We start from the raw sequence: 25,218 nt of genomic DNA on the forward strand, positions 1-25,218 counted from the left end.
TTCCTTCACCGCTGTTTTACAAGTGGGTGATGATGTGTCTAAATCATCTCCTTGGGCTGATTTCTGAATTTCTCCTTTAAAAGCAGAGAATCCCCCCCAGCATCCAGTGCCTGTGCCTGAGGCAGGAGGCTCCAAAGAGGCAGTTGCCTGTGGGAACAGGGTTTGGCTCCGTGCTCTGGCACCAGTCAGGGGCTGAGGTATCTGCTGGCGGCTCAGTCGCTCGGGAGATGTTTCCAGGCTTCACACGTGCGAAGAAAATTAAAAAGAAAAAAGAGATCTGAGGAGAAAAAAAATGAGATTTTATTGGTTTAGAAATCGTTTCTGAGGTGGGTCAGGGGGTGTGATGTGTCCTTCTCAGGCTCCACAGGTTTTCCTGGGATGTGGTTTGTGTGCAGGCATCGGGATTGTCTCTGTTTGGGTGGTTTTCTGGAGAGGGGTCTGTTGGAAGGATCTGTGTCAGGGAGGTGCTGGTGTTCCCATGGATTAGGAGGTGCTGGTGGTGTTGCAGGTCAGGCTGGGTGCCCCAGGGATGGACCAGGCAAGGCTGGATGACACCCAGAACTCACAGGGTCCCACAAAGCACCGAACCATGGAAATGAATCCATAAAATTCACAATCTTAAAATATGAAGGACTCATGGAAAGGAAAAGGGAAAAGGGAAAGGTGAAAAGGGAAAAGGGAAAGGGAAGGGAAAGGGAAAGGGAAAGGGAAGGGAAAGGGAAGGGAAGGGAAGGGAAGGGAAGGGAAGGGAAGGGAAGGGAAGGGAAGGGAAGGGAAGGGAAGGGAAGGGAAGGGAAGGGAAGGGAAGGGAAGGGAAGGGAAGGGAAGGGAAGGGAAGGGAAGGGAAGGGAAGGGAAGGGAAGGGAAGGGAAGGGAAGGGAAGGGAAGGGAAGGGAAGGGAGAAGGGGAAAGGGAAGGGGAAAGGGAAGGGGAAAGGGAAGGGGAAAGGGAAAGAAAAGACAAGAGGAAGAAAAGACAAGAGGAAGAAAAGACAAGAGGAAGAAAAGACAAGAGGAAGAAAAGACAAGAGGAAGAAAAGACAAGAGGAAGAAAAGACAAGAGGAAGAAAAGAAAAGAAAAAAGAAAAGAGAAAAGAAAAAAGAAAAGAGAAAAGAAAAAAGAAAAGAAGAATGAGGATTAGGTTTCTTTTGTTTGATCTCTGTAGGGTTTTGTAGGCTGTAGAAATACCAGGCTGTCATCATGTTTTTCATTAAAGTGAGTGCAAATTCTGAGGGCAGAACATAACCCCAAGAGACAGGCCTCGGAGAAAAACCTCAAATGCCATGAAAACCCAGTGTGGAGCACTGGGAAAGCTGCTGGCCTGGCCCCTTGCCCGTGGCTGCCCATGGAGGGATGTAGAGCCTGGTACAGCTGAGGAACCTCCGTGCCACTGACCCTGCATCCCAAAGCAGGGACAATAAAACAAAGCCTTTGTTACAGAGATGTGAGGCTGGAGGCCTTGGTGAGCCAGAGATCCAAAAAAAAAAAAAGCTCTGCAATGTGGGTGGAAAGCACTTGGAGTGTGTTAAAGCTCAGGGAAGCAGCATCAGAGGGAGGGTTGGGTCCTGCTCATCCCTCAGTTTGCAGGGACTTGTGCTTGGCACTGTGCTGGAAGGATGCTGTGCTGGGAATGGGGCTGTGCAGAGGAGCTTTATTCCAACATTTACATTAAAATAAATGTTTTATGAGATAGAATCATAGGATCCCAGAATGGTTTGGGTTGGGAGGGACCTTAAAGCTCATCCAGTGCCACCCCCTGCCGTGGGCAGGGACACCTTCCACTAGCCCAGGTTGCTCCAGGCCCCGTCCAACCTTGGACACTTCCAGGGCTGGGGCAGCCACAGCTTCTCTGGGCAGCCTGTGCCAGGGCCTCACCACCCTCCCAGGGGGGAATTTCTTCCCAATATCCCCTCTAACCCTGCTCTCAGTTTAAAACCATTCCTGCCTTGTCCTGTCTCTCCATGCTCTTGTAAACAGTCTTTCTCCAATAGTTCTGGCAACTTAAGATTTCCATGAGCCTGGAATCCACCTCCATACCCTGGCCCAGGCACCCCAAGGCCATGAATACCAGTTTTCCATGGAATGGGCTCAGAGGGCTTTCACTGAAATTTGCTGGGAATTTAGGGGTTTTCTCTCCTGACTCGGTATCCAGCCGTGTTTGGGAGCTGATCCCAAACAGGAGTGGGGGTGATTCCTCCCCCAGTGGAGTTCACCCCAGCATGGAGGGGGTTTTATTGGCTCCAGCAACATCACAAATGCACAGCAGAGTTAAATTTAGCTGCTTTCTTGTCCATAAGCAACCGAGGCGTGTTTAAAGCACATAAAAGTTGATGTGTCCTATTTCCTGGCCTCGCTTAAGGAGTGTTGCCGTCCCCATCCCGAGTGTTCCCCGTGGCTCTGGCTCCGTGTGCTTCCCTCCCAGGGACACCTCAGCTGACCTGCTCCAGATCTGCCTGTTCTGAGCTTTCCCTTCGTGCTGTAAAAAGAAAAGCAGGCTCTCTCTCCCCCTCCAGCATCGCTGGAGGAGCTGCCCTGGTGGCTGTGCCCGTGGAGACCAGTTTCCTTCTGGTGGGATCTGTGTGTGAGGAGCCTGTGGACAGTGATGCCATCATAGAGCTTCTGGAGTGTAGCTCCCATCCTGCTTTTTTTGGGGTTGTTTCAAGCAGACACAGTGGCCTCAGAGACAGTTGTGGGGGTTGGCCCACAGTGCAGTAGGTGGGGAAGGGGCTGGACAGCAGAGGGTTTGATCCCTGAGCTGAAACAACCCCAGAATTCATTTCTTTCATGGTTTTGATATCCAGATTTAAATTGGCTGGGTCTCTGCTAGTGGGGAGATGCCCATCCCAAAGGGGCAGGTTTGGGTCTGGTCCTGGCACCGAGGAGGGCACCAAATGTGCCTCAGCAGTGCTTATAGAGGCTGCAAGCTGTGCTTCTTAACCAGGTTGGGTTTTCTCCCATTGCCTGGAATGAGGCAGCTGCTGGAAGCAGGATTTTCACTGGAGATTGAGACCAGCTCTGTGGGATCAGCTCAGATCAGCAAAGCTGGCCCTGGAGCATGCCAGGGTAGGGCAGAGCAGGGCTGGCCTGAAACCTGGAATGGGGGATAAAATATCCTAAAAACTACGGGGGGAAAGGGCTGAGTACATTTTTGGTTGTGCCACTTCCTACCCTTAGGGGTGGCTTTGATGTCCCTTTGCAAAGGGGTGGCTCGTTGGGTGCCAGGGGCACAGCAGGACCAGGCTCAGCATCTCAGCCAGCTGGGAGGGAGGCACTGGAACATCCCCCTTGGATGGGTGAGGGGAGGATGATGCAGGGACTGGTCACAAATGCAGGCTCAGCCCCCAGCCTGGTGCTCCTGGCCACCACATCCTTCCCCCTGGGCTATGACATTCTTTATTGTCTCTGATTTATTGTGTCAGGATTCATCCCCACGGCCCCGGAGAGGAAGTTAATTTAGCAACAGCAGGAAAAGGACACAATGACTCAGTGGTGGAGGGGAACTAAAAATAATGAAATATCCAGAGAACCACTTTGTTTCATTTGGGAATTACAGTTACAAAGCACCATCCGGGGAGAAGGCTGGGATTAAACATTTATTATTGCTGTTTTTTCCTGAAAATGCCAAGTAGACTAATGCTGGGATGCATAATTTGTGTGTTGTCAGAGCTGGTAATTTAACTGGAATATGCATTTTGGGTGACATGATGTTAGCATGACTTGGATATATCATTAAACACGTAAAAACTGTAGGGCAATTGAAATTATTAAGTTGTTGTGCCGTTGGGTCGGACCAGAAATGAGGACTTTTGTTGCTGGTGGGTCACATTTTAGGGATCACTGGGAAACCTTGGGATGAATCCCACCTTTTAAGGATTCCCTGTAGGAATGTCTGCCCCGAGCTCTGCCTCCAGCTGCCCGTCTGCAGCTGATCCAAGTGGTGGGATCTCAGCGAGGAGAGCAGGATTTGTGCACCTGGAGGTCAGTGGTTGTGTTGGGAAGGCCAGATCTCCAGGCAGGACTGCTGGAGACAGGAGCTGGAGCTGGAAGCAGTGCAGGTCTGAGGGCTGTGAGCCCAGACCCCCCCAGGACCCAGGGCTGGAGTGGTTGGGGGTCCCCAGGCCCTGCACACCCACAGGACAGGGGTAAGGCTGGGTCACTCCTCGAGTTCTGTTGCTTCATTCCCAGAAATTTAGGAATTTTTGCACCTGACAAAGCTGATTTAGCCAAGAAACAGCTCCTTGCTGGTGGGTTCTGTGTAGAGTGAAAATTCCATCCTGTGGTTGCCTGAGCAGCCCTGCGAGGGCTCGGGACCACCAGCCTTATATCCCGGGTTCCTGGGGATTTACTTCCACACTGGGATAACTTCCACAGTGAAAACCCCGGGAGAAAAAGCCCCTTCCTCCTGGCCAGGGCTGCGCTGCCAGGCTTGGATTTTGACATCAGACACCGGGTTTTTTCCTGCCCTTGTGTAGCCGGGGAAGGCTCGGGGCTATTTTTATCCGGCGCTGGCAGTGGCTGGAGGAGGACGCGGCTTCCCTGGCCCCGACAGCCTTCGCCTCCCTCTCATCAGCTGCCTGGGGCGCCGTGACTTTATTTGGGAAAAGCAAGGTGCTCTGGAACAGCCGGGAAGGGAGAGGTGCTGGAGAGGCATCCCGGGCAGGGGCCGGGGGGCTGCGGCAGGTCCCGGCTCTGGAGCGAGCGCCTCGTCCCGCGGTGCCCGGGGAAGAGCCGAGGAAGGACTGAGATGCCCCGTTGTTGCCACGTGAGGAGCCGGGAGCGAAGGAGATGAGTCGGGAGGGAGGTGATGGAATGGGTGACGTCATCAGGAAAGCAGCTGCACCGGCCGGGGAGGGGAGTTATAAAAAGGTAAGGGACAAAAAGGAGCCTTTGTCTGCCCACGGGAGCCCTCTTGGCAGGAGGGCACCCATGGAATGCTGCCCTGCACCCTCCCAGGGCTATAGGATTCTGCCCTACACCCTCCCAGGGCTATAGGATTCTGCCTTACACCCTCCCAGGGCTATAGGATTCTGCCCTACACCCTCCCAGGGCTATAGGATTCTGCCCTACACCCTCCCAGGGCTATAGGATTCTGCCCTACGCCCTCCCAGGGCCATGGGATTCAGGGGCTGGGGCAGGGAAGTACTCCAAGGTGTTTAATGCCCTGGCACAGGGCAGCAGACCCTCCTCCCTCTGCCTTCCCATATCTTTATGATGAAGAAAATGTCAGGAGATGTTTCCATCTCTTACCTCGAGACCCTCGGGATTTTAAGGCACTTTGCCACGTGGCTTGAGTTTGACTTGGGTTTGCATTTACCAGTAAATCCCCTGTGAAGGGAAAGGAGATAAAAACACATGTCGTGGGGTTGTAATTTCTGTTTGTAAATCCAGTAACAGCCCTTGTGCTTTGCAGAGATAAAATAAGGCACTGCCTATGGCTCTGGAACTTTAAATATAGTCATCATCCAAGGCTGGTAATGACAGAGCTCAGCAAAAATAGCCCTGGTGGCCTGGCTGGGTGTCCCAGTGCTCCTGGACAGGGCCTGGCATGGGCTGTGCACCCTGTTTGGTGCTGGGGGTGGGTGGGAAGGGATTCTGCCCCTCGACTCCACTTCCATGAGAGCCTCCAGCTCTGGGGTCTCCAGCACAAGAAGGACGTGGAGCTGCTGGAGAGAGTCCAGAGGAGGCCACAGAGATGCTCCAAGGGCTGGAGCCCCTCTGCTCTGGAGCCAGGCTAGGAGAGCTGGGGGGGTTCACCTGGAGAAGAGAAGGCTCCAGGGAGAGCTGAGAGCCCCTTGCAGGGCCTGAAGGGGCTCCAGGAGAGCTGGAGAGGGACTGGGGACAAGGGATGGAGGGACAGGACACAGGGGATGGCTTCCCACTACCAGAGAATGGGATACTGGAAGGAATTCCTGGCTGTGAGGCTGGTGAGGCCCTGGCACAGGTTGCCCAGAGAAGCTGTGGCTGCCCCTGGATCCCTGGAAGTGTCCAAGGCCAGGTTGGAGCAACCTGGGCTAGTGGGAGGTGTCCCTGCCCATGGCAGGGGTGGACTGGATGGGCTTCAAGGTTCTTTCCAACTCAACCCATGCAAGGATTCCATGATATGTTGAATAAATTCGGGCTCTAACCCAAAGCTGGTGGGTTTTTGGTGTCACAGCACATTGGGGACGGGTTGGCTGCTGGCAGGAGGTGGAGCTGGTGGTTGTGTATAATCTGCAAACACCAAGGAGGTGATGGAAATAGGTGGATAAACAGCTGTAACTGCAGCAGGTGACAGGGCTGGGGCTGCTGGAGCCTCTGTGGGAATGTGGGAAAGTCCTGGGATGCTGCAGAAAACCTTCCACAGCCACAAACCTGAGCTGTGTTTTCGTTCCTGGGCTTAAACAAAGGTGGCCACTGACCTTCCCAAGGGGAAGGTCAAGGCTAAGAAGGAAAACATCCGCCCCAGATTGTTTTGCCTTAAAAATAAAACGCAGCTTTTTGTTTCAAGTCATTGTGTGAACTGAATTGTCAGCCCCCTCTTGCAGAAATACGTTTGTTTTCTGACTGAGTGCCGAAATACGCATTTAAATAACACTGGGTTATGTTTTCCTTCTTATTACCTTTGAAATTGGAGTATTTGACCCGTTATTTTTATCTACCAAGTAAGTATATTTGATAGGCATTAAAAAACAGACCATTTCCCTTCCCAGTTTATAGTTTTCCATACCCAGCTCTGGATATCAATGCAGCTGTCAGGTAATTTATCCAAAGCCCAAAGTCCAGTTCCCTCAGGTATATTCTATTTCTCAGTAACTGCTCCCTATTTTATAATAACAAATAGGACTCTTGGTTTCTTTAGGGTCATTAACCTGTGTCTGCCTTATAAAATGGGATATTCCCAGCTCAGTCCTGGGAGCAGAGTTATTTAGAATCCTCAGTAATGACCTGGTGGGGAAAACAAATTGCACATTGATTAAATGTACAGATGTCAGACTGGGAGCAGCTGGGCCTGGTGGGAGATGGAGCAAAATGAAAAAAAAAAAAGATCTGGAGGCACAGCCCCATCTGAGAGGAGGAAATATGTGTGACTCTGCCCGTGGTTCTGTGTGTTTTAGTGCAAAAAGAGCAGTTTTTGGTGCACACAGAGTAGGTGGGGATGGTGCTGGGGAGGGAGCAGTCCCAGCTGGTGTGGAGGCTGGGCAGGAGGAGGTGGAGATGTGCTGTGGGCCTTGGATTTCTGTTGGAACACAAGGAAAATCAGACAGAGACAGGAAGATGCGGGAGAGGATCATGTGAGCTGGAAAAAGGGAGGCTGAGTATCCAGGACTCGATGAAATATTGATGCCCTGAGACAGCCACGGGCATCCTGGGATGGGCACCAACCTCCTCTCTCTGCTTTCAGTCCATTAAAACAATATTTTCCCTCATTTTTCCTTAATTTTCTCCCTATGCTGCCTCCCCCAGCAGGGCTGGCCGGTTTTAATTCTGAGTCTGATTGAGGCATCGATTATTGAAACCTGAAAAAACCAAGTGCAGAAATACAGCTGAGTGCTCTGGGTGGGGCTTCAGAAACCTGGAGCTGAACCAAAACCTCGAGACCTCTCGATGTCACGGGGTTTATTTTTATTATTTGAAGTATTTTAAATAAAAGGAGTTGGCTTATAAACCAAGTATGTGTTTTGGTAAGGGACTGACAGTATAATGGGCAGTGTAATAATGTATGTAATCAGCTCTGGAGTTGGAATTAAACTGTTAGTTATTTTAAGTTAATAATTTGCATCTTTTTGCACTTCCTTGTATCAAAAAGGTGCTGCTTTATTTTTCCTTAGGTGAAATCTGGGAAGCACAGTTACATTAATTAACACCGTGGAAGCAGCCCAGACTTGCCTGCTATATTTTCTTTCGTTTTGTATTAAGTGTTATTTTAAAATGAAATGTTTGAAGGCTCCAAAATGTTCCTGCTATCAATAACTTGCTGCCTTGTTGTCAATGTTGGCACATAACCCATCAGTGGCAGACACCAGGAGAGACTGAGGCTGATTTTAAATCTAGAGCTGTGGTTTGCCTTTATTGCACATTGATTACACAGTTGTCCCCGTAATTATTGATCAGTGATTGATTTCAAATCCCTTTGTTGATTATTTAAAAACCTATGTACATATATATATAAATACATTGCTGATAGTTATTAAAAAACCCGTATACATATATATATATATAAATACATTTTTAAAATGTATTTTATAAATACATTTAGTGGATAATTTGATGGCAGTGGTTAAAAATACATCTTTAAACACATTGCAGAAGGAGGGGGGTTTGGAGGCCGCTCAGGGAAGTGGAAGATGCTGGATGTGCAGGTGTGTGGATATAGGTACAGAGGTTGGTGTATAGATTAGGGATGTATGGATACACCTCCATCAGCATGTCCCATGGCAGGAGGACTGGAACTGGACGATCTTTAAGGTCCCTTCCAACCCAAACCACTCCACGATCCTTTGTGGCCAGAGGGATTCAGATGGGCTGTGGTGGGAACGCTTGGGAAACACCAGGCATCGCCAGCGTGCTGGTGGGGCTGGGGGGACAACCCTCCCTCCTGTGCCCTCCCTGAGCAGCAGCTTCATCCTTCCTTGTCTCTCCTCCCTCCCAGGCCCAGAAGAATGAGCGAGAGTCCATCAGGCAGAAGTTGGCCCTGGGCAGTTTCTTCGACGATGGCCCAGGACTCTACACCAGCTGCAGCAAGAGCGGCAAGCCCAGCCTGTCGTCCCGGTAAGGCACAGACCCTGCAGCCCAAAACCTCCCTGCAGCCTGGAAAAGGGGAGATACCTCCAGTGGGACACCCCAAAACCTTCCCTCAGTTTTTGCTTTCAACCATAGCCCTGGATTTTCCTTGGTTCAGAGCAACATCTTGGGCCCCAAAGGCGGTTGTGTGTTATGTAAGCAGTTGTGAACAGTATGCTAAAATACTGATTTAAAACTGTGCAGAAAGATATTTGGATGCTCAGGGGGTAAAGCAAATAAGATCAAGTTACCTGAGTTAGGTTTCCTTCAGATTTTTTTTATAATTTGGAACAGGTTGCCCAGAGAAGCTGTGGCTGCCCCTGGATCCCTGGAAGTGTCCAAGGCCAGGTTGGATGGGGCTTGGAGCCACCTGGGCTAGTGGAAGGTGTCCCTGCCCATGGCAGGGGGTGGGACTGGGTGATTTTTAAGGTCCTTTCAACACCAATGATTCTGTGTTTCTATGGCCCTGTTGTTCCACCAGTCCTGGATTCAGTTCACCTGGGCCTGCCCAGGAAGGTTTGGAGTCCCCACCCCTGGAAGTGTCCAAGGAAGGACTGGCTGTGGCAACTCAGTGCTCTGGGCTGGGGGACAAGGTGGGCATCGGGCACAGGTTGGACTCGATGGTCTTGGAGCTCTTTTCCAACCCAAATGATTCTGGGATTCTGTGATTCACGCACAGAGAATGGAAAAAATCAGCTTTAACATGCCTTCCTGCCTCTCCTTCACACCCACGAGCTCCACACAAGCTCTGCTTCCAGACCTGGCTCCATCCCTGGAGCTGCCACCATATTCTGATTTTTGAAATGTCTACATCCAATCTGCTCCAGAAAGGCTTGTTTGTGCTCAGCTGCTGGGGTGTAACCAGGGAAGCATCAAACACTCCCGTGTTGGGAGTGAAGCTCTACCTGTTGCCATGGTGTGGGAGGAGAAAGGAGCCTGGGAGAGGCAGCGAGCCAGGAGGAATATTGCTGGAATATTGCTGCGCCAGCAGAGAGGTGCAGTTGTGAAATTAAATTGAACTGGGAGTCATTTGAAAGGGAAAACAGTGTTGCTGTGTAGTTACAGCTGAACCAGGAGCCGCTGTCGTGTAATTAGAGCGTGGGGCTAATTAACACAGCCAGGAGGGTCTGGCAGCTGTGCCACCACAGATCACCAGCTGTACCTGAAGGCTTTGGGGGTGACATGAATATTTATGGTTCAGGCAGAGCATTAGGATTGTCTGATCCAGGACCTACAGGAACCTCTGCAGGACCGTTGCTCCCATATTTACAGAATTATAGAATAAAATTATAGAAATTATATCTATAGATGTAATTTTATATATAATTATATATATTATTTTATATGTATATATAATTTTATATATGTAAATTTTTATATTATTTGTATTTATATTTATGTATATATAAATTATTATTATAGAAAAAATTCTACATATAGAATTACAGAGTAAAATCCCAGGATGGTTTGGCTTGGAAGGGACTTTAAAGCTCATCTCATTCCAATCCCCTGCCATGGGCAGGGACACCTTCCATAGCCCAGGTTGCTCCAAGCCTTGTCCAGCCTGGCCTTGGACACTCCCAGGGATCCAGGGGCAGCCACAGCTTCTCTGGGCAACCTTTTCCAAATCCAAAATGAAAACCTGAAAGAAACCTAATTCAGAAAACTGAATAATAATAAACCATTTCAATCATTAACAAAATATTTCACAATACATATTATTATACATGTTATTAATGTCTCTATATATTTACCTTTATTTTAGATGTTTCGTCTTTATTTATAATTAATTCATAAATTTTAGATATTAATGTTTTCAGTATGTTTTATCTATATGTATTTTATTTAATGTAGTGAGAGAGTCAGTGAGTGCTGAGGGAGTTTTTGATGGCAGAAGCTGTGCAGTGCCCGGGCAGTTCTGCACTCCATCAGCAGATGGTGGTAGAAACCCTGTTGCTGAGTTTCCAGGACCTTCTGCACCTTGCCCAGAGGCCTGTCCTGGCTCCAGGGGCCCCTGGTTGTCACCTGTCCCTTCCCTCCCCCAGATTACAAAGTGGGATGAACCTGCAGATCTGCTTTGTGAACGACAGCGGCAGCGACAAGGACAGCGATGCCGACGACAGCAAGACAGAGACCAGCCTGGACACGCCGTTGTCACCCATGGTAGGTCTGGGATCCCCTCCTGGAGCATCCCTGGGGGAGCTGAGAAAGAGCTGATCCTCTTCAAACAGCAACACCAACCCCCAGAGCAGCCTTTTCAGCCATCAGTAAAGTGTGAGATGCTGAGGGGCAGATAAAGAGCTGCTGTGGAGCAGATGCCTTCGTGTGAAGGTTCCTCCTTCCTCCCTTTCTTTTTGGCTCTGTAATTGAGCTGAGGTGTTATCAGCTCCCAGCAGCTTTTCCCCCCTTTTTTTCCCTTGGTGAAGATGACACTGCAGCCCCAGATGTTTCCCTCCCTGTGTCCTTTCAACCCCAATTGATCTGGTGGCTTCTCTTCCCGTTTAAAGTTGTATTAACGAGCCCTGTCTGGGAATCGCTCTGATTTCGAGAGATAATCTTGGGGATTAAGATAAAAGAAAAAAAATCCGTGCTTTTCACAGTTTCTGTAAAAATGATGCCACTTTTAAGCCCACAAAAGAAGTTAAGCCAAGAGCAAATGTCTTTGCTGTGGCACGGTCGGGGTGACAGGGCTGTCACAGCTCCATGTGCTTCCCTAGAGCAAGCAGAGCTCGTCCTACTCCGACAGAGACACGACAGAGGAGGAATCAGAGTCCCTGGACGACATGGACTTCCTCACCAGGCAAAAGAAACTCCAAGCTGAAGCCAAGATGGCCTTGGCTATGGCAAAGCCCATGGCCAAAATGCAGGTGGAGGTGGAAAAGCAGAACAGGAAGAAATCGCCGGTAGCGGATCTTGTGAGTGGGGGCTGTGGGGTGGGATGGGATGGGATGGGATGGGGTGGGATGGGATGGGATGGGAGAGGACACCAGGCCTTTGGACATCCACACCACTGGTGGGCATGGGGAGGATGGTGGAGATAGGGGCTGGCCTCAGGAGCGGAAGGGTCAGTGTGGGTTGTCTTGTTGGGGTGTTACGGGACAGCAAACTCTTATTTTCCACTTATATCAGTGGAATTTATTACTCACTATTACCATAAAATACACAGGATTAATAACTGAAATTGTTTATGACCTGAAGCCTTGGGTGCAGTGTTGGGTAGAAGGTGGAGCTCACTCTGTGGTGGAGTTGTTGGTGCCTGTTGTGAGAGGGGGATGGAAACGGCCTGAATGGTTCAGAAATGCAAAGAGTTGGAAGAAAAGTGTATAAAATATTGACAATTCCCTTCCAGCTGCCACATATGCCTCATATAAGTGAATGCCTGATGAAGAGAAGTTTGAAACCCACTGATCTAAGAGACATGACTATCGGGCAGCTACAAGTGATAGTCAATGATCTGCACTCACAGATAGAAAGTAAGTGAGAAGTCTTTCATTACTCTTTGGAATATCCTGTTTAATCAAGAAAATTCTCCAGGATATACAGAGAAATGTTGATAACTGTATGAGAACATAAGTATACATATATATATATATATATATATATATATATATATATTTAATATATATTTATTCTTACATATATGTGAATAATAATATATATAAATATATATTAATATAGATTTTTATTTATTTATATTTATATATAGTATATTATATATTTTATATTTATTTATATATATTTATATTTATTCTAATATATTATATCTTTTTATATTTGTTTATATATATTTATATTTATTCTCATCTATTATATCATCATCTATTATATATGTGAATAATAATATATATTATAATATAATGATATGTATTATGTAATAATATATAATATATATTTATTTATATATATTTATATTTATTCTTATATATTATTATATATGTGCATTATAATATATATGATAATATAATGATATTTCTTATATTATGTAATAATATATATAATGTAATAATATATAAAATATATATGATATATCTTATATAATAATATATAAAATATATTTATATATTTATAGATATTTATTTATTTTATTATTTATTATATTTATTTATTTCTATATTTCTATATTTATATTTGTTCTTATATATTATTATATATGTGAATAATATATATAAATATATATGGATATATATAAGAATAAATATATATAAGAATAAATATTTATAAGAATACATATATACACATATTTATTCTTAAATATTCTTGTATATATTTATATATTATTATTTTATATATATATTCTTTTATTTTTTTTAATATATATTTATTGATTTATATTTATTTATTCTTTATGGAAAGGGCTGTCCAGCCTTGGCACAGCTGCCCAGGGCAGTGGTGGAGTCCCCATCCCTGGAAGGCTTTAAAAGCTGTGCAGATGTGGGGAATGTTGATGTGCAGGTCCCAAACTGGGGGTTCCCGGGAAATCACAACCTCCCCCCTTTTCTCTCCTGGCTCCAGGCTTGAACGAGGAGCTGGTGCAGCTGCTGCTGATCCGGGACGAGCTGCACACGGAGCAGGATGCCATGCTGGTGGACATCGAGGATCTCACCAGGTCAGGGAGGCTCCTCGGCCTGGTCGGGGGCACTGCCTGTCTCCAATCCCACAGTGTTTGGGGTCACTGCCTGTCTCCAATCCCACATTGTTTGGGGGCACTGCCTGTCACCAATCCCACATTGTTTGGGGGCACTGCCTGTCTCCAACCCCACATTGTTTGGGGGCACTGCCTGTCTCCAACCCCACATTGTTTGGGGGCACTGCCTGTCTCCAATCCCACATTGTTTGGGGCACTGCCTGTCTCCAATCCCACATTGTTTGGGGCACTGACTGTCCCCATCCCCGTGTTTTTTAGGGACACTGCCTGTCCCCTTTGCCACATTTGGGGACACAGGTGTCGGGCTTCCCTGTGAGAGAGGAGGAAAAAATCCCAGCTGAGCCAAAACCACTGCAGGCTTTGGAGAAACCCCAAGGGGGCTTTCCTTGCCATGTGCCCCCCTTCCGGTCTCTGTTCCCCACCTGAGCCTTGTGGATTCCCCTTGGAACACAACCCTGGGTGGGGTTTGGCTTTCCATCTTCCCCTGGAGCAGGGAATAACGGCCCCTTCCCTCCCCAGGCACGCTGAGAGCCAGCAGAAGCACATGGCAGAGAAGATGCCGGCCAAGTGAAGCCGGGAACGCCGGGAGCAGAGCTGGAGAGAGCCCTCATCCTGCTGCTGTCCGTGTCCCAGGAATCCAGTGTTAGTCCATGACCATGTCTGAAGCTTTATGTCGGTGATTGGCCTCTGCTTCTTAATTTATTTTAATTTTTTTACTCGTGCCACTAAATATCAGGCATTTTAATAATATTATTACAAAAAAAAAACCTGTACAGTACTTATAACATTATAAAACCATGGGCGAGAAGAGAGGGTAGTTTAACTTTATTTTTGTTTGTTTAGAGATTTTTTTTTGGTTGGATGATATTTTTTCCCATTGACTACTTTTTTATTCTTCACTGTAGTTTTAAAATAAAGAAACTGTACTTGACGGTGCTATACAAGTCAAAAAGAAAAAAAATACATGCCTGCCTCGTAGTGAAGTTGTAGCTTTCAGTAATCTGTATATTTTAATCAGTTCTCAACATTTTGTGAATGTTGACTACCTGACATTCATTTTTAGATGTGCTATTAACACTCGGTCGGGTTCAGAGAGTTGAAAGTTTTATGTATAAAGCTGTAAAATAAAAAGGAAAAAACTTGTTTCATATGACACGTCTTCTTGGTGCCGACTGGTTGATTTTGGTGGGGTGAATGTGCAATTCCTGAGCTGTCATCACCATTTTTTTTTTGCTGATCACGTGAGAAGAGAGGATTTTTGTTGAGTTATTTGTTTGGAGGTTCAGAATTATGTGTGACGGGGACCTGAGAGACTCTTCTACAGCACCACCCAGCCCTCATGTTGTGATGGTTGTTGGCATCAGCAGGAACACACCTTAGATGGCTTTTTTTTTTTATGTTTTATTGTCTGGGCTAAAGATTTAAATGACCTGCCAATGTCAGAAATAAACAAAATAATCTACGTGCAAAATCCAAGCAGCACATTAAATGTATTAAATATGGAATTTCTCCCTCTGCCTTTGGGCTCAGCTCCCATTCAGAGCCGAGCTGTCCAGGATGGGGGACACTGGGACACCAATAAATCTGTCTCCATCCTTCTTTTCTTTGATTTAAAGCCCAGCCATCCCCTTCCTAAGCCACAGCAGACGTGTGTGTTGCTCCCCCCAGCTTTTTACCTTTTAATTCTCATTTCCTCGGGGGCAAATCCATCTCAGCCAAGGCTCTGCCTGATGACTTATTCAGGCTGTTTTCACAAAGCCTGAGCTGCATTAAAATTTCATCCCCTGCCAAGGATGGATTTTATTAAATTACTTTTTTTCCCCCTTTCTTTTTCTTTTTTTTTTTTTTTTTTTTTTTCAGGAAAGGCAGGCTTGGGAAGGTTTGGTGGAGCTGGGTCAGGGGTTTGGTGTAATTTAAGGTTGTTTTTCCTTTCCTGGGGGGTTTCCAGTGCCAGTCCTTGTCCCACAGCCCCCATGGGGCCCATGTCCCATTTTTCTGCTGGGCAGGGAAATATGTTGGGCTGGGAGCCCTCACCTGCAGCCCAAAATGATGTCAACCCCTATTTTCCTTATTTTTAAATCTGTGCAGAAAAAAAATATATACCTTGGGGGTGTTGGTTTCCCTGTAGCTCTGGGTGGCTCAGTGCTTTTCCCTGCACGTGGGGAGACCTGCTGGATTTATATATTTTGACTCTAAACCACCATATTTGCAGTGTCTGAACCCAAAACCATCCCCACGGGATGCGGTGCCTCCATCAGAAGTGGCTCTTTGGGGGTCGAGGAGGAGGTTCCTGCTGCTGGTTTTAAAGCTTAAAAAAAAAAACCACCAAACCCAAATACAAAAAAGTGGCTCTCAGCTTTAAGAGAAAAAGTAAAAAATAAAAAGATAAAAGAAAAAGTAAAAGATAAAAAAGCAAAAAAGCCCCAGGGAATTCCACAGCCAGCCCTGGCATCATCCCTGGCATTGTCCAGCATCCCAGGCAGGCTGCAGTTGAATTCCCTTGCTGAGTGCCTTTAATTTGCTGGAGAGAACTTGTTATTCCAGTCACCCACCACTGGTTTTCCCCCTTCTGTTCTTGGGGGGTTGAGCTGGGAATGCTGTGGGATTGATGGATTAAAGGATATTTTTAAAACAGAAGGTTCTGGTGTGGTTTCTGAGCTCTTGTCATGGGTAAGATGTATTTTGTCACTTATTTTTGAGTGGCCCCACTTCGTTTCTCCTCTGTCCTGGGTGGGTTTTTTTGTTCCTTTCCCTCCTTGTCCTCACCAAACAAACCATCTCCCACAGATGCCAAACTGAGAACTGTTTTCCTTCTACAGGCTCGCAGTGGACAACAGGAAAAATACCTCCTGAGCCAGGGACTCACCAAAAATACCTGATGCAGGCAGGAAAAACACCTCCCAGCCCTGCACCCGTGTGGGGATGGAGGTGCCCCCAACCTCCCCACATTATCCATGCACCAGCTGTACTAATTCTAATTCTGTAATTCAGGGAAGAGCTGCTCTTCCCAGCGTGGGATTTTTGGGAGCCCTGTCCTTGAGGAGGATTTTGGGGGGTTCTTCTGCCTCGATTTTTTATTTTTTTTTTTAATTTTTTTGATGCTTTTCTCCCACAAATGGGGCATTTACAGGGCTCCACTCATGACTCCTGGTGTCAGCACTGCAACCCCGGAGCTGAATTCCCCCACGGAGGCTCCGAGGGCTCTCAGGAAAAAGGTCACTTGGGGTGAGCTCAGCAGGGCCAGTAATAAGCAGCTTCTGTTCTGACAGTGGCCACTGCTCAACCCCAGGAGCAGGATTTGGCATCCAGCCACTGGTGTTGTCTGTGTCCCTTTGCCCATAATTTTTTTGGGGGAAAAAAAAAAAATGTTCGTTTGGACAAAATGTTCAAATGATTGGAAAGTCAAGGAAAGCTCAGGGCTGGATGGGCTGGGGCAGGAAAATGTCACCTGCAGGGATCACGGAATCACAAATAGGTTTGGGTTGGAGGGACCTGAAAGCTCATCCTGTTCCACCCCCTGCCATGGGCAGGGACACCTTCCACTGTCCCAGGTTGCTCCAAGCCCCGTCCAACCTGGCCTTGGACACTTCCAGGGATCCAGGGGCAGCCACAGCTTCTCTGGGCAACCTGTGCCAGGGCCTCCCCACCCTCCCAGCCAAGAATTCCTTCCCAATATCCCATCTAACCTTGTCCTCTGGCAGTGGGAAGCCATTGCCCCTTGTCCAATCCCTCCATCCCCTATCCCAGGTCCCTCTCCAGCTTTCCTGGAGCCCCTTTAGGCACTGGAAGGGACATTTTGGGACAGGCACAGAGTTTCGTGCAGTTTGGAAACAATTTTGGAGCTTGTGGGTTTTCAGCTCTTATCCCATTGATTTTTTCGTGCTCCCTGAGCTGGGCAGGACAGGAACCTGCTCCTTGGTGTGTCCTGTCCCAGTCACACTCCCCTTCCTCAGTCAATCCTGGCCATCCAGGGGAAATTCTGCTTGCTTTTCCTTACCTGCCTCCAGCTGGTCTCATCCCATAACATTTCTTCATGCTTTTGAGTCTGTCTGTTGGTCCTAAATTCACCTGTGCTGGAAAAGCACGAAATGCTGCAGTAATATTAAAAAAAAAAAAAAAAAATCATTCTCATGAGATGAGAGAACATCCTGCTGACATTAATTACATCAGCCCTTGGGAACAGGGATGAGTTTTATGAGGCAGCTGCTTCCTCTCAGGGAAGCCTTGTGGTTTGGGTTCCCCTTTTTTGGTTTTCTCCCTTTTTTGTGCCTCCCCCAGCCCAGCAGCTCCCGGTGCCGTGCTGAGCTCATCTCCCTGGGCACAGGGCACTGCCAGGGACTGGGAGCCTGGGAAACCAGAAGCTGTGGCTGCCCCTGGATCCCTGGAAGTGTCCAAGGCCAGGTTGGATGGGGCTTGGAGCACCCTGGGACAGTGGAAGGTGTCCCTGCCCATGGCAGGGGGTGGAACGAGATGATCTTCAGGTCCCTTCCGACCCAAACCACTCCATGTTTCCATGAATCCATGAAAACCATGCACACAGTGTTTTACTTTTCTTATTTCATCCTTCAAAGGAGAAGCATTAATGAACTTATGAGAATTAAGTCCTGTGCAGGTTCAGATGGGAAGTTTTAGGACGTGGGAACCCAAACTCCTGCGTGTGCCTCCTGTTCCCAGCCCACCTGAGGATGCTCCCGTTGTTTTGCACCACAGCCAGGGAAGGTGATCAGCCTGAAAGAGATGGGTTTTTTACCTCTTTAAAGCAAACCCATCCTTGCCAGCCCCGAGGGAGGCTCAGCTTTGCCAAGGGCATCCCCAAGGAAAAGCCAGGGGGGGTTTGTTCCGGTCGGCCCTCGTTTCCCCACAGCAGCCCACGCCTGTTCCCACCGAGTTTCTCTTCCCTCTTATTGTAAAACAAAGTGAAACCCATGTGTGAGGGATCCTCCATCCTCCATCTGCTGCTCCAGGGGTGAGCAGGGACACCCTGCACAGAGCAGAGCCATTGGCAGCAGGGACTCCGGGTGCTTTGCCAGCAGGGACCAAATCTGGTGCTAAAGCAGCTTTTCCTGATTAGATTTGGGATTAGACCTTCCCTCTTCCCTTATATCAACCAGCAGCTCCTTCTTGGTGGGAAAATATTAATTTTTTTAAGTCTCTGAGCCTTGGAGGGGAAAAAAGAGGACTGATGTGAAATAATTTATCCCAGTTCTTGGTGGTGCCAAAGGTTCTGAGCCACCCCAGCCTCTCCTAGTCCCTGGCTTTTAGGATTTGAGGCCAAACTGGGATTCTGGCTCTGTTGCCAATGGAAAAGTTGCCATGAAGGACTGAGAGCAGAGCCTGGCCACCACACTGATCATTGTCACCTCCTATGAGCAGCACATCTGGGGAAGGACATTCCCTTCCCTCCAAATGAAAAGTGAAATAGCAGGGCTGGGTGAAAAATAGGAATTGCAGGGTTTCCCTGGATCTCCAGAGCTGACAGAGCCCTTTCCAGGCAGCCAGCTCAGCACTCCTCTACTGCCTGGAAAGGGCTGTGGGAGGAGGAATTTTCCCAGGTGTTGTCCCCATCCCACTGTGGACATAGGGCTGACACCCCCAGGCAGGCACTGCTTGGGAAAAATCCCATCAGGCACTCAGGGAATTTTGCTGGAATACCCAGCACTCCTGGCTAAGGGGACTGACCCCCAAAGCAAGAATAAGAGCTGGGAAGGGGCTCTGCAGCTCCAAAAGCACACAGAGATCTATTTTTTGGGAGTGGGGAAGGGATCTCCATCACTGTGTCAGACCACTCACCCTGCTTCCCACTGCTTGGAACACGATGTCTGGGAAGAGAAGGGACACCAGCCCACGTGTCCATCCGAGGGTCAAGACCCTGCAGCAGATATTTGGGGTTGGAAGAGGCTGTGCAGTCATTTGTGGGTCGCAGCTCAGCTCAGCCCACGTGGGAAAGGTTTGGGTGCCCTGCAAAGCCCGGCAGCTGGACGTCACCATGAGCACAAAACGCCTGGACACGGAAAAAACAAAGTTTCTCCTTCCCCAGGCTCCATTTGCTTCATGCAGTGAACCCCCAGCTCCAGCGTGGGAAAACCAGACTGCCCTGGTGGCAGCTGCCAGAGCCCAGCTCACGTGCTTTGAGGTGAACCCCCTCTAAACTTCCTGTGCTCTGCATAAAGCCCAATAATCTCTTTTTTTTTTTTCGTAATTGAAACTCCGAGGGCAGGAGGGTTCTCCCCCAGGGCTGTGCTGAGCAAGTTTCTTTACAGGCAGCAGCTTCCTCTTGCAGCAGAGGAAGCTCTGGTTGGCACCAGAGCTGGTTTCTGCACCCCCTGTGCCAACAGGCACCAACCACAGCAGCACCACAGCACCCGGGTCACCCCTGGGTGCCACCACACTCCTGGAATCACCATGGAACCATGGGATGGGGTGGGTTGGAAGGGACCTTAGAGGTTATCTAGTCTCAAACCCCTGCCATGGGCAGGGACACCTTCCACTAGCCCAGGGTGCTCCAACCTGGCCTTGGACACTTCCAGGGACGGGGCAGCCACAGCTTCTCTGGGCAACCTGTGCCAGGGCCTCCCCAACTTCTCAGCCAGGAATTCCTTCCCAATATCCCATCTATCCCTGCCCTCTGGCAGTGGGAAGCCATTCCCTGTCCCTCCAGGCCCTTGTCCAAAGTCCTTCTCCAGCTTTCTTGTAGCTTTCCCACCATTTGTTTAGTGGGAAGGGCTGGTCCCTTCCCCACCTTTCCCACAAAGCCCTGGGGGTAATAATCTCCTTTTGGTCAGAGCTTCACTCCACTGAGACTGCATTTATTTTCTTTTTATCCTCACCAAAGTATATTAAAACAATTAAATTGTGACCCTGCAGAGAAACTAAACTGCCAGGAGAGTGCCTGACCCAGAGGAGGAGCAGCGTGGAGGAGCCAATACTGGTGAAATCCAGGGAACAGCATTCCTGGGGGACCAGTGCTTGAATAACTCCCATGTCCTTGGGCCTGGTTCCCTCTCTGAGCAGGGAATTCTCTGCCCATGAGTCATGGCAGCAGCTCTCAGGGTATCCCCAAGCATGTCAGACTGTGACCTCTCCACCTCAGCCTGGATTCCCACCAGCTGGCACTGCTTCTCCAGCATGGGGTGGAGGAATCCATTGTTAAGTGACTCAAAAAATCATGTTGCATCAAAGAAACACAACGCCCCCACACACTGATTTGGTTGCTGGTCACCCAAAATCAACTTTTCTTTTTTCTCCAGGTGCAAAACCAGTGCCAAGAGAAAGGGCAAATGCAAAAGCAGCAAGGAGACAGCAAAACTCCAGAGAGCCCTTTGTCCCATCCCTGCTCTCCTCCTGCCTGGTCACCACATTGGAGCCACAGCATCTGCACCCACAGGCAGGAGGAGATTAAAGGGATGGATGAGAGAGCAGAAAAAAAAAACAAACCAAAAAAAAAAACCCAAACCCAGAGATGAGAAACTCTGCAGGGTGTGAAAACTGAAAGTGAGAGAGAAAGAGCTCCCCGAAAGTGCCAGCAGCCCACGGGCACCGCTGGCACGGCCCGTTACTCACCCGGTGCTTTCGGGGTTGGGGACAGAGCAGACACAGCTCAAGGGTGAGCTCAGGGGTTCCTGGAGTCATAGAGTCAGAGAATCAGCTGGGTTGGAAGGGACCTCTGAGATCATCAAGTCCAACCCTTGATCCAACCCCGCTGTGGTTCCCAGCCCATGGCACTGATGCCACATCCAGTCTGTCCTTAAACACCTCCAGGGATGGAGAATCCACCCCGTCCCTGGGCAGCCCATTCCAAGGGCTCAGCACCCTCTCTGCAAAGAAATTATTTCTAATATCCAACCTAACCCTCCCCTGGCACAGCTGCAGACCCAGCCCTCTTGTCTTGCTGATGGTTGCCTGGGAAAAGAGACCAACCCCCCCCGGCTCCCCCCTCCTGTCAGGGAGTTGCAGAGAGTGAGGAGGTCTCCCCTGAGCCTCCTCTTCTCCAGGCTGAGCCCCCCCAGCTCCCTCAGCCTCTCCTCACAGCACTTGTGCTCCAGTCCCTTCCCCAGCCTCGTTGCTCTCCTCTGGACCTGCTCCAGCCCCTCCATGTCCTTCCTGAGCTGAGGGCCCAGAGCTGGACACAGCACTCCAGGGGTGGCCTCACCAGTGCTGAGTCCAGGGGTAGAATCCCTTCCCTGGCCCTGTTGGCCACACTGTTCCTGAGCCAGGCCAGGATCCATTGGCCCTCTTGTCCCCCTGGGCACACTCTGGCTCCTGTTCAGCTCCCTGTCCATCCCCACTCCCAGCTCCCTTCCTGCCTGGCTGCTCTCCAGCCCCTCTGGCCCAGCCTGGAGCTGCCGGGGGTTGTTGTGGCCAAAGTGCAGGACCCGGCCCTTGGCCTGCTTGAACCTCATCCCCTTGGAATCAGCCCACGGATCCAGCCTGTCCAGGTCCCTCTGCAGAGCCCTCCTGCCTTCCAGCTGATGGACACTCTCCCCCAGCTTACTGTCAGCTGCAAATTTGCTGATGGTAAGTCCTGGGGTGATGGGCAGGAGAAGGCACAGCCAAAGGGTGAGCTCAGGGGTTCCCAAAATCCTGAGGTGACAGGCAGGAGAGGTATTACCACCCTGTGCTCTGCTGCAGGAGTAGGGGATGCCCAGCCCATGGCACCCACTGAAGCTCCATCCAGCCCATGATGGTCCTCCAGGAGCTTTTTATTTCTATTAATGCTGTGAAACTTGGGAACAAACCCCACAGGGCTGATGGGGAGTTTTACCCCCATGGAGTCATATAGTCATGGAATGGTTTGGGTTGGAAGGGATCTTACAGCTCATCCAGTGCCACCCCCTGCCATGGGCAGGGACATCTTCCTCTAGACCAGGTTGCTCCAACCTGGATGGGACAGCCACAGTTTCTCTGGAAAACCTGCTCCAGGACCTCCCCACCCTCCCAGGGAAGAATTTCTCCCCAGTATCTACTCCTCTCGTGTCAGTGGGAGAAGTTTCCTGCCCATAACACACCCATTCCAACACCTGTGTGCTTTTTAGGGAGCCACAACCCCTATCCAGTGGCGCCCACCCGCTCCATCCCTTTCCCAGGAATGGTTCTACCTCGGAAAGTGGATTCAAGCTTTGGAGCAGAGCCTGCAAATAACATCCTCTGCATCTGGATGATCCCTCAAGGACACAGAGCTGCCAGGTTGTCACCAGGAAGCCAATTCCAGGGCCCAGCAGTGGAGAGTAGAGATGCTGCAGGACATGGTGGGACCACGGGGAAAACTGTGGGAATTCCAGCAGCACCTGGAAGAGAGAAGAGCCAAGACATGCAGGTGATTGTCCCAGGATTTTACAGGTTCCAGCACCCGACTGCCAGGGCAGGAAAGCTTCAGAAGCACCCTTTGATCCCACACTGATGAAATCTCAGCACAAGCAGCTGTTTGGGATGATGTGTTTCAGGGGATTCCACCATGAATAAGCACCAAGAGCCAAAAAAACACCAGGAAAGTTCCTTTCAAGTCTTCACTCTCCTATTTTATGGAGCCATCAGCTCCCAACCCAAACCAGAGACAACACTTCTGTCAGGGAGGCTGTTCTGGTGATAAATCCGACCCTGGATCTTCCAAAAAAAAAATCATCCAGGAGCAAAAGTATGATTCAATATTCCACGTGTTCTGAGAGGGGCAAATAGTGTAAAAACTAGTTTTATTTGTTGAACAATAAATCCAGAAATCCTATTCCACACAATATTTTGAAATTCTTTTTATGTAGCAACTAGTTAACTGTCAGCTGGGCTGGGATTTAATCTTTCTGCAGCTTTAATTTCTGTATGTATATAATTATTCCATAATTATACACACTAAAATATTGCCTAATTATAATCACAGGAAATAAGACTCCCCTACAAATAACCAAACTCTTCCCATTAAATATTTGTTACTGCATGACCTTCACAGAGGATTTGGTGTCTGGCTTGTTCATGGGGAAAACTCACTTAATTTTATATATTACAGCAGGAATGACACCACACAACGAGAGATCCAGGTGGGAAATATCCCTAAACATCATTTGCCTCATAGAAATTGTAGACTGTGTGTAGATGGTCGTCATTTACCTCGGTCTTAGAGGGGAACATGAAGGCAAAAATGAGATTTGTATTTATTAGAGGGGAGAGGAGCCAAGCCAAGACTGAAACAAAGGGCCAGCCCCAATTTCCAGGAACCTCCCTGATTTTTAGAAGAGTGTGGCTGGAGAAGATCCTATTTCTCAGCACTTGCCTGTACAGCCCTCAAAACCCAACTGAGCTCAACCCCTGCAGTTTGGGGTTTTTTTGCTAAAGGGGTTTCTTTCTTATTTCTGTTTTCCCTTTCTTTTTCAAGCAGGATTTTGAAGTATTGATTTGCTCGAGGGCAGCCGAGCCAGGAGCAGGGTTTCCCCTAATTTTGATGACAACAGAGTTAAAATGCAGTTTAACAGCAAGACCAGATACGGTTCTTATTTTTCTCTGGGTGTGGTATCAGCAAAAAACATTTTAAAATTGAAATTGTTCTTTAAAATTGAAATGAAGCCCGTGGAATTACATTTTCTCATGTGAAATAATACATCTGCTAACTGCTTTAATAGACCTTAGTATGCAATTACTGCACAGTATCTCTAAATAAGCAGATGATACAGCCCTGTCTTTCTGGTTTTAATGATAAATTCATTACTCCACCTTTATAATCCTTCATTTGCCTGATGAGATCAGGCACCTGAGATCAAGACACAATACCTTTGTTACATTTAACTCCCTGAGATAATATTAATATTACGTGGCAATCTGTAAATATTATATTTATTTTTATTTATATTATATATATAAATCTGCATATATAGGTATATATAAGTCTGTGTACATATATATAAAAATCTGTATATATATATAATATATATTATATATATTATATATAATATATATTATATATATTATATATATTATATATTATATATATAATATATATAATATATTATATATATTATATATTATATATATTATATATATTATATATATTATATTAGTGAGACACTGGCTCAGGTTGCCCAGAGAAACTGTGAGGTCTCTTCTAACCCAAACCATTCCGTGACTCTCTGATTCTAATTCTGATGAGTGGATTTTTTTTTCCTGATAAGAGAAGAAATCCCTTTGAAATCTCCTCCTTCATCTCAAAGAATCCTCTGTTTGACCAGCCTTGAGCGTGAATGAATCTTGATAATTACTGTTTATAATAATTATATTAGAACAAGCTAATGTATGATATATTATGATATATTATATTAAAATATGATACTCTTTGAGCAGTTCTGTGTCTGTCTTCTCTGCTTGGGGCAAGCGTGGAGTGGGAAGCAATGCTCTAATGGAATGGGAATAATTCTGGATCTATGGGTCAGGCTTTGATATTCCTTTGTGTTTATATCATAGAATCATAAAATTATGGAATGGTTTGGCTTGGAAAGGTCCTTAAACTTCATCCAGTGCCACCCCCTGCCATGGGCAGGGACACCTTTCACTAGCCCAGGGTGCTCCAAGCCCCGTCCAACCCAGCCTGGAACACTTCCAGGGATGGGGCATCCACAGCAAGGATTATAGGATATACATAAAAGATAAAATTAGGATATATTCCAATTTCTCAGCGAATTAAACCCACCCTATGTCTCAGCAACACATTACCCAACTCTCAGGCTGAGGGACCAGCGGCCAGGAAAGCTCCCCTGCTTTGGAAACACTTGGAACAACGGGACATTCCTGGCACTCAGAGACCTCTGAAGGCATTTGAGCTAAATATTCCCCCTTTT

General features: G+C 47.9%; 1 protein-coding gene across 5 annotated transcripts in view; it reads left to right on the top strand.

The window, feature by feature from the left end:
- SCHIP1 (schwannomin interacting protein 1) overlaps positions 1–14,558 on the top strand; it is a 134,264-nt gene extending 119,706 nt beyond the window's left edge. For 4 of the 5 annotated variants that reach the window (XM_064665744.1, XM_064665746.1, XM_064665743.1 and 1 more), the window contains 6 exons: positions 8,630–8,748; positions 10,806–10,923; positions 11,478–11,675; positions 12,110–12,233; positions 13,273–13,366; positions 13,925–14,558. In XM_064665744.1, the coding sequence (XP_064521814.1) occupies positions 8,630–8,748; positions 10,806–10,923; positions 11,478–11,675; positions 12,110–12,233; positions 13,273–13,366; positions 13,925–13,976 (705 nt within the window). In that variant the 3' untranslated portion in view covers positions 13,977–14,558. Of the gene's footprint in view, positions 1–4,507; positions 4,867–8,629; positions 8,749–10,805; positions 10,924–11,477; positions 11,676–12,109; positions 12,234–13,272; positions 13,367–13,924 lie in introns of those variants that run through there. The other variant, XM_064665747.1, reaches the window with a different exon arrangement.
- The last annotated feature ends 10,660 nt before the right edge of the window (positions 14,559–25,218 follow it).

Source organism: Pseudopipra pipra, chromosome 10 (genome assembly GCF_036250125.1).
Source record: "Pseudopipra pipra isolate bDixPip1 chromosome 10, bDixPip1.hap1, whole genome shotgun sequence".
NCBI classification, from domain to species: domain Eukaryota; kingdom Metazoa; phylum Chordata; class Aves; order Passeriformes; family Pipridae; genus Pseudopipra; species Pseudopipra pipra.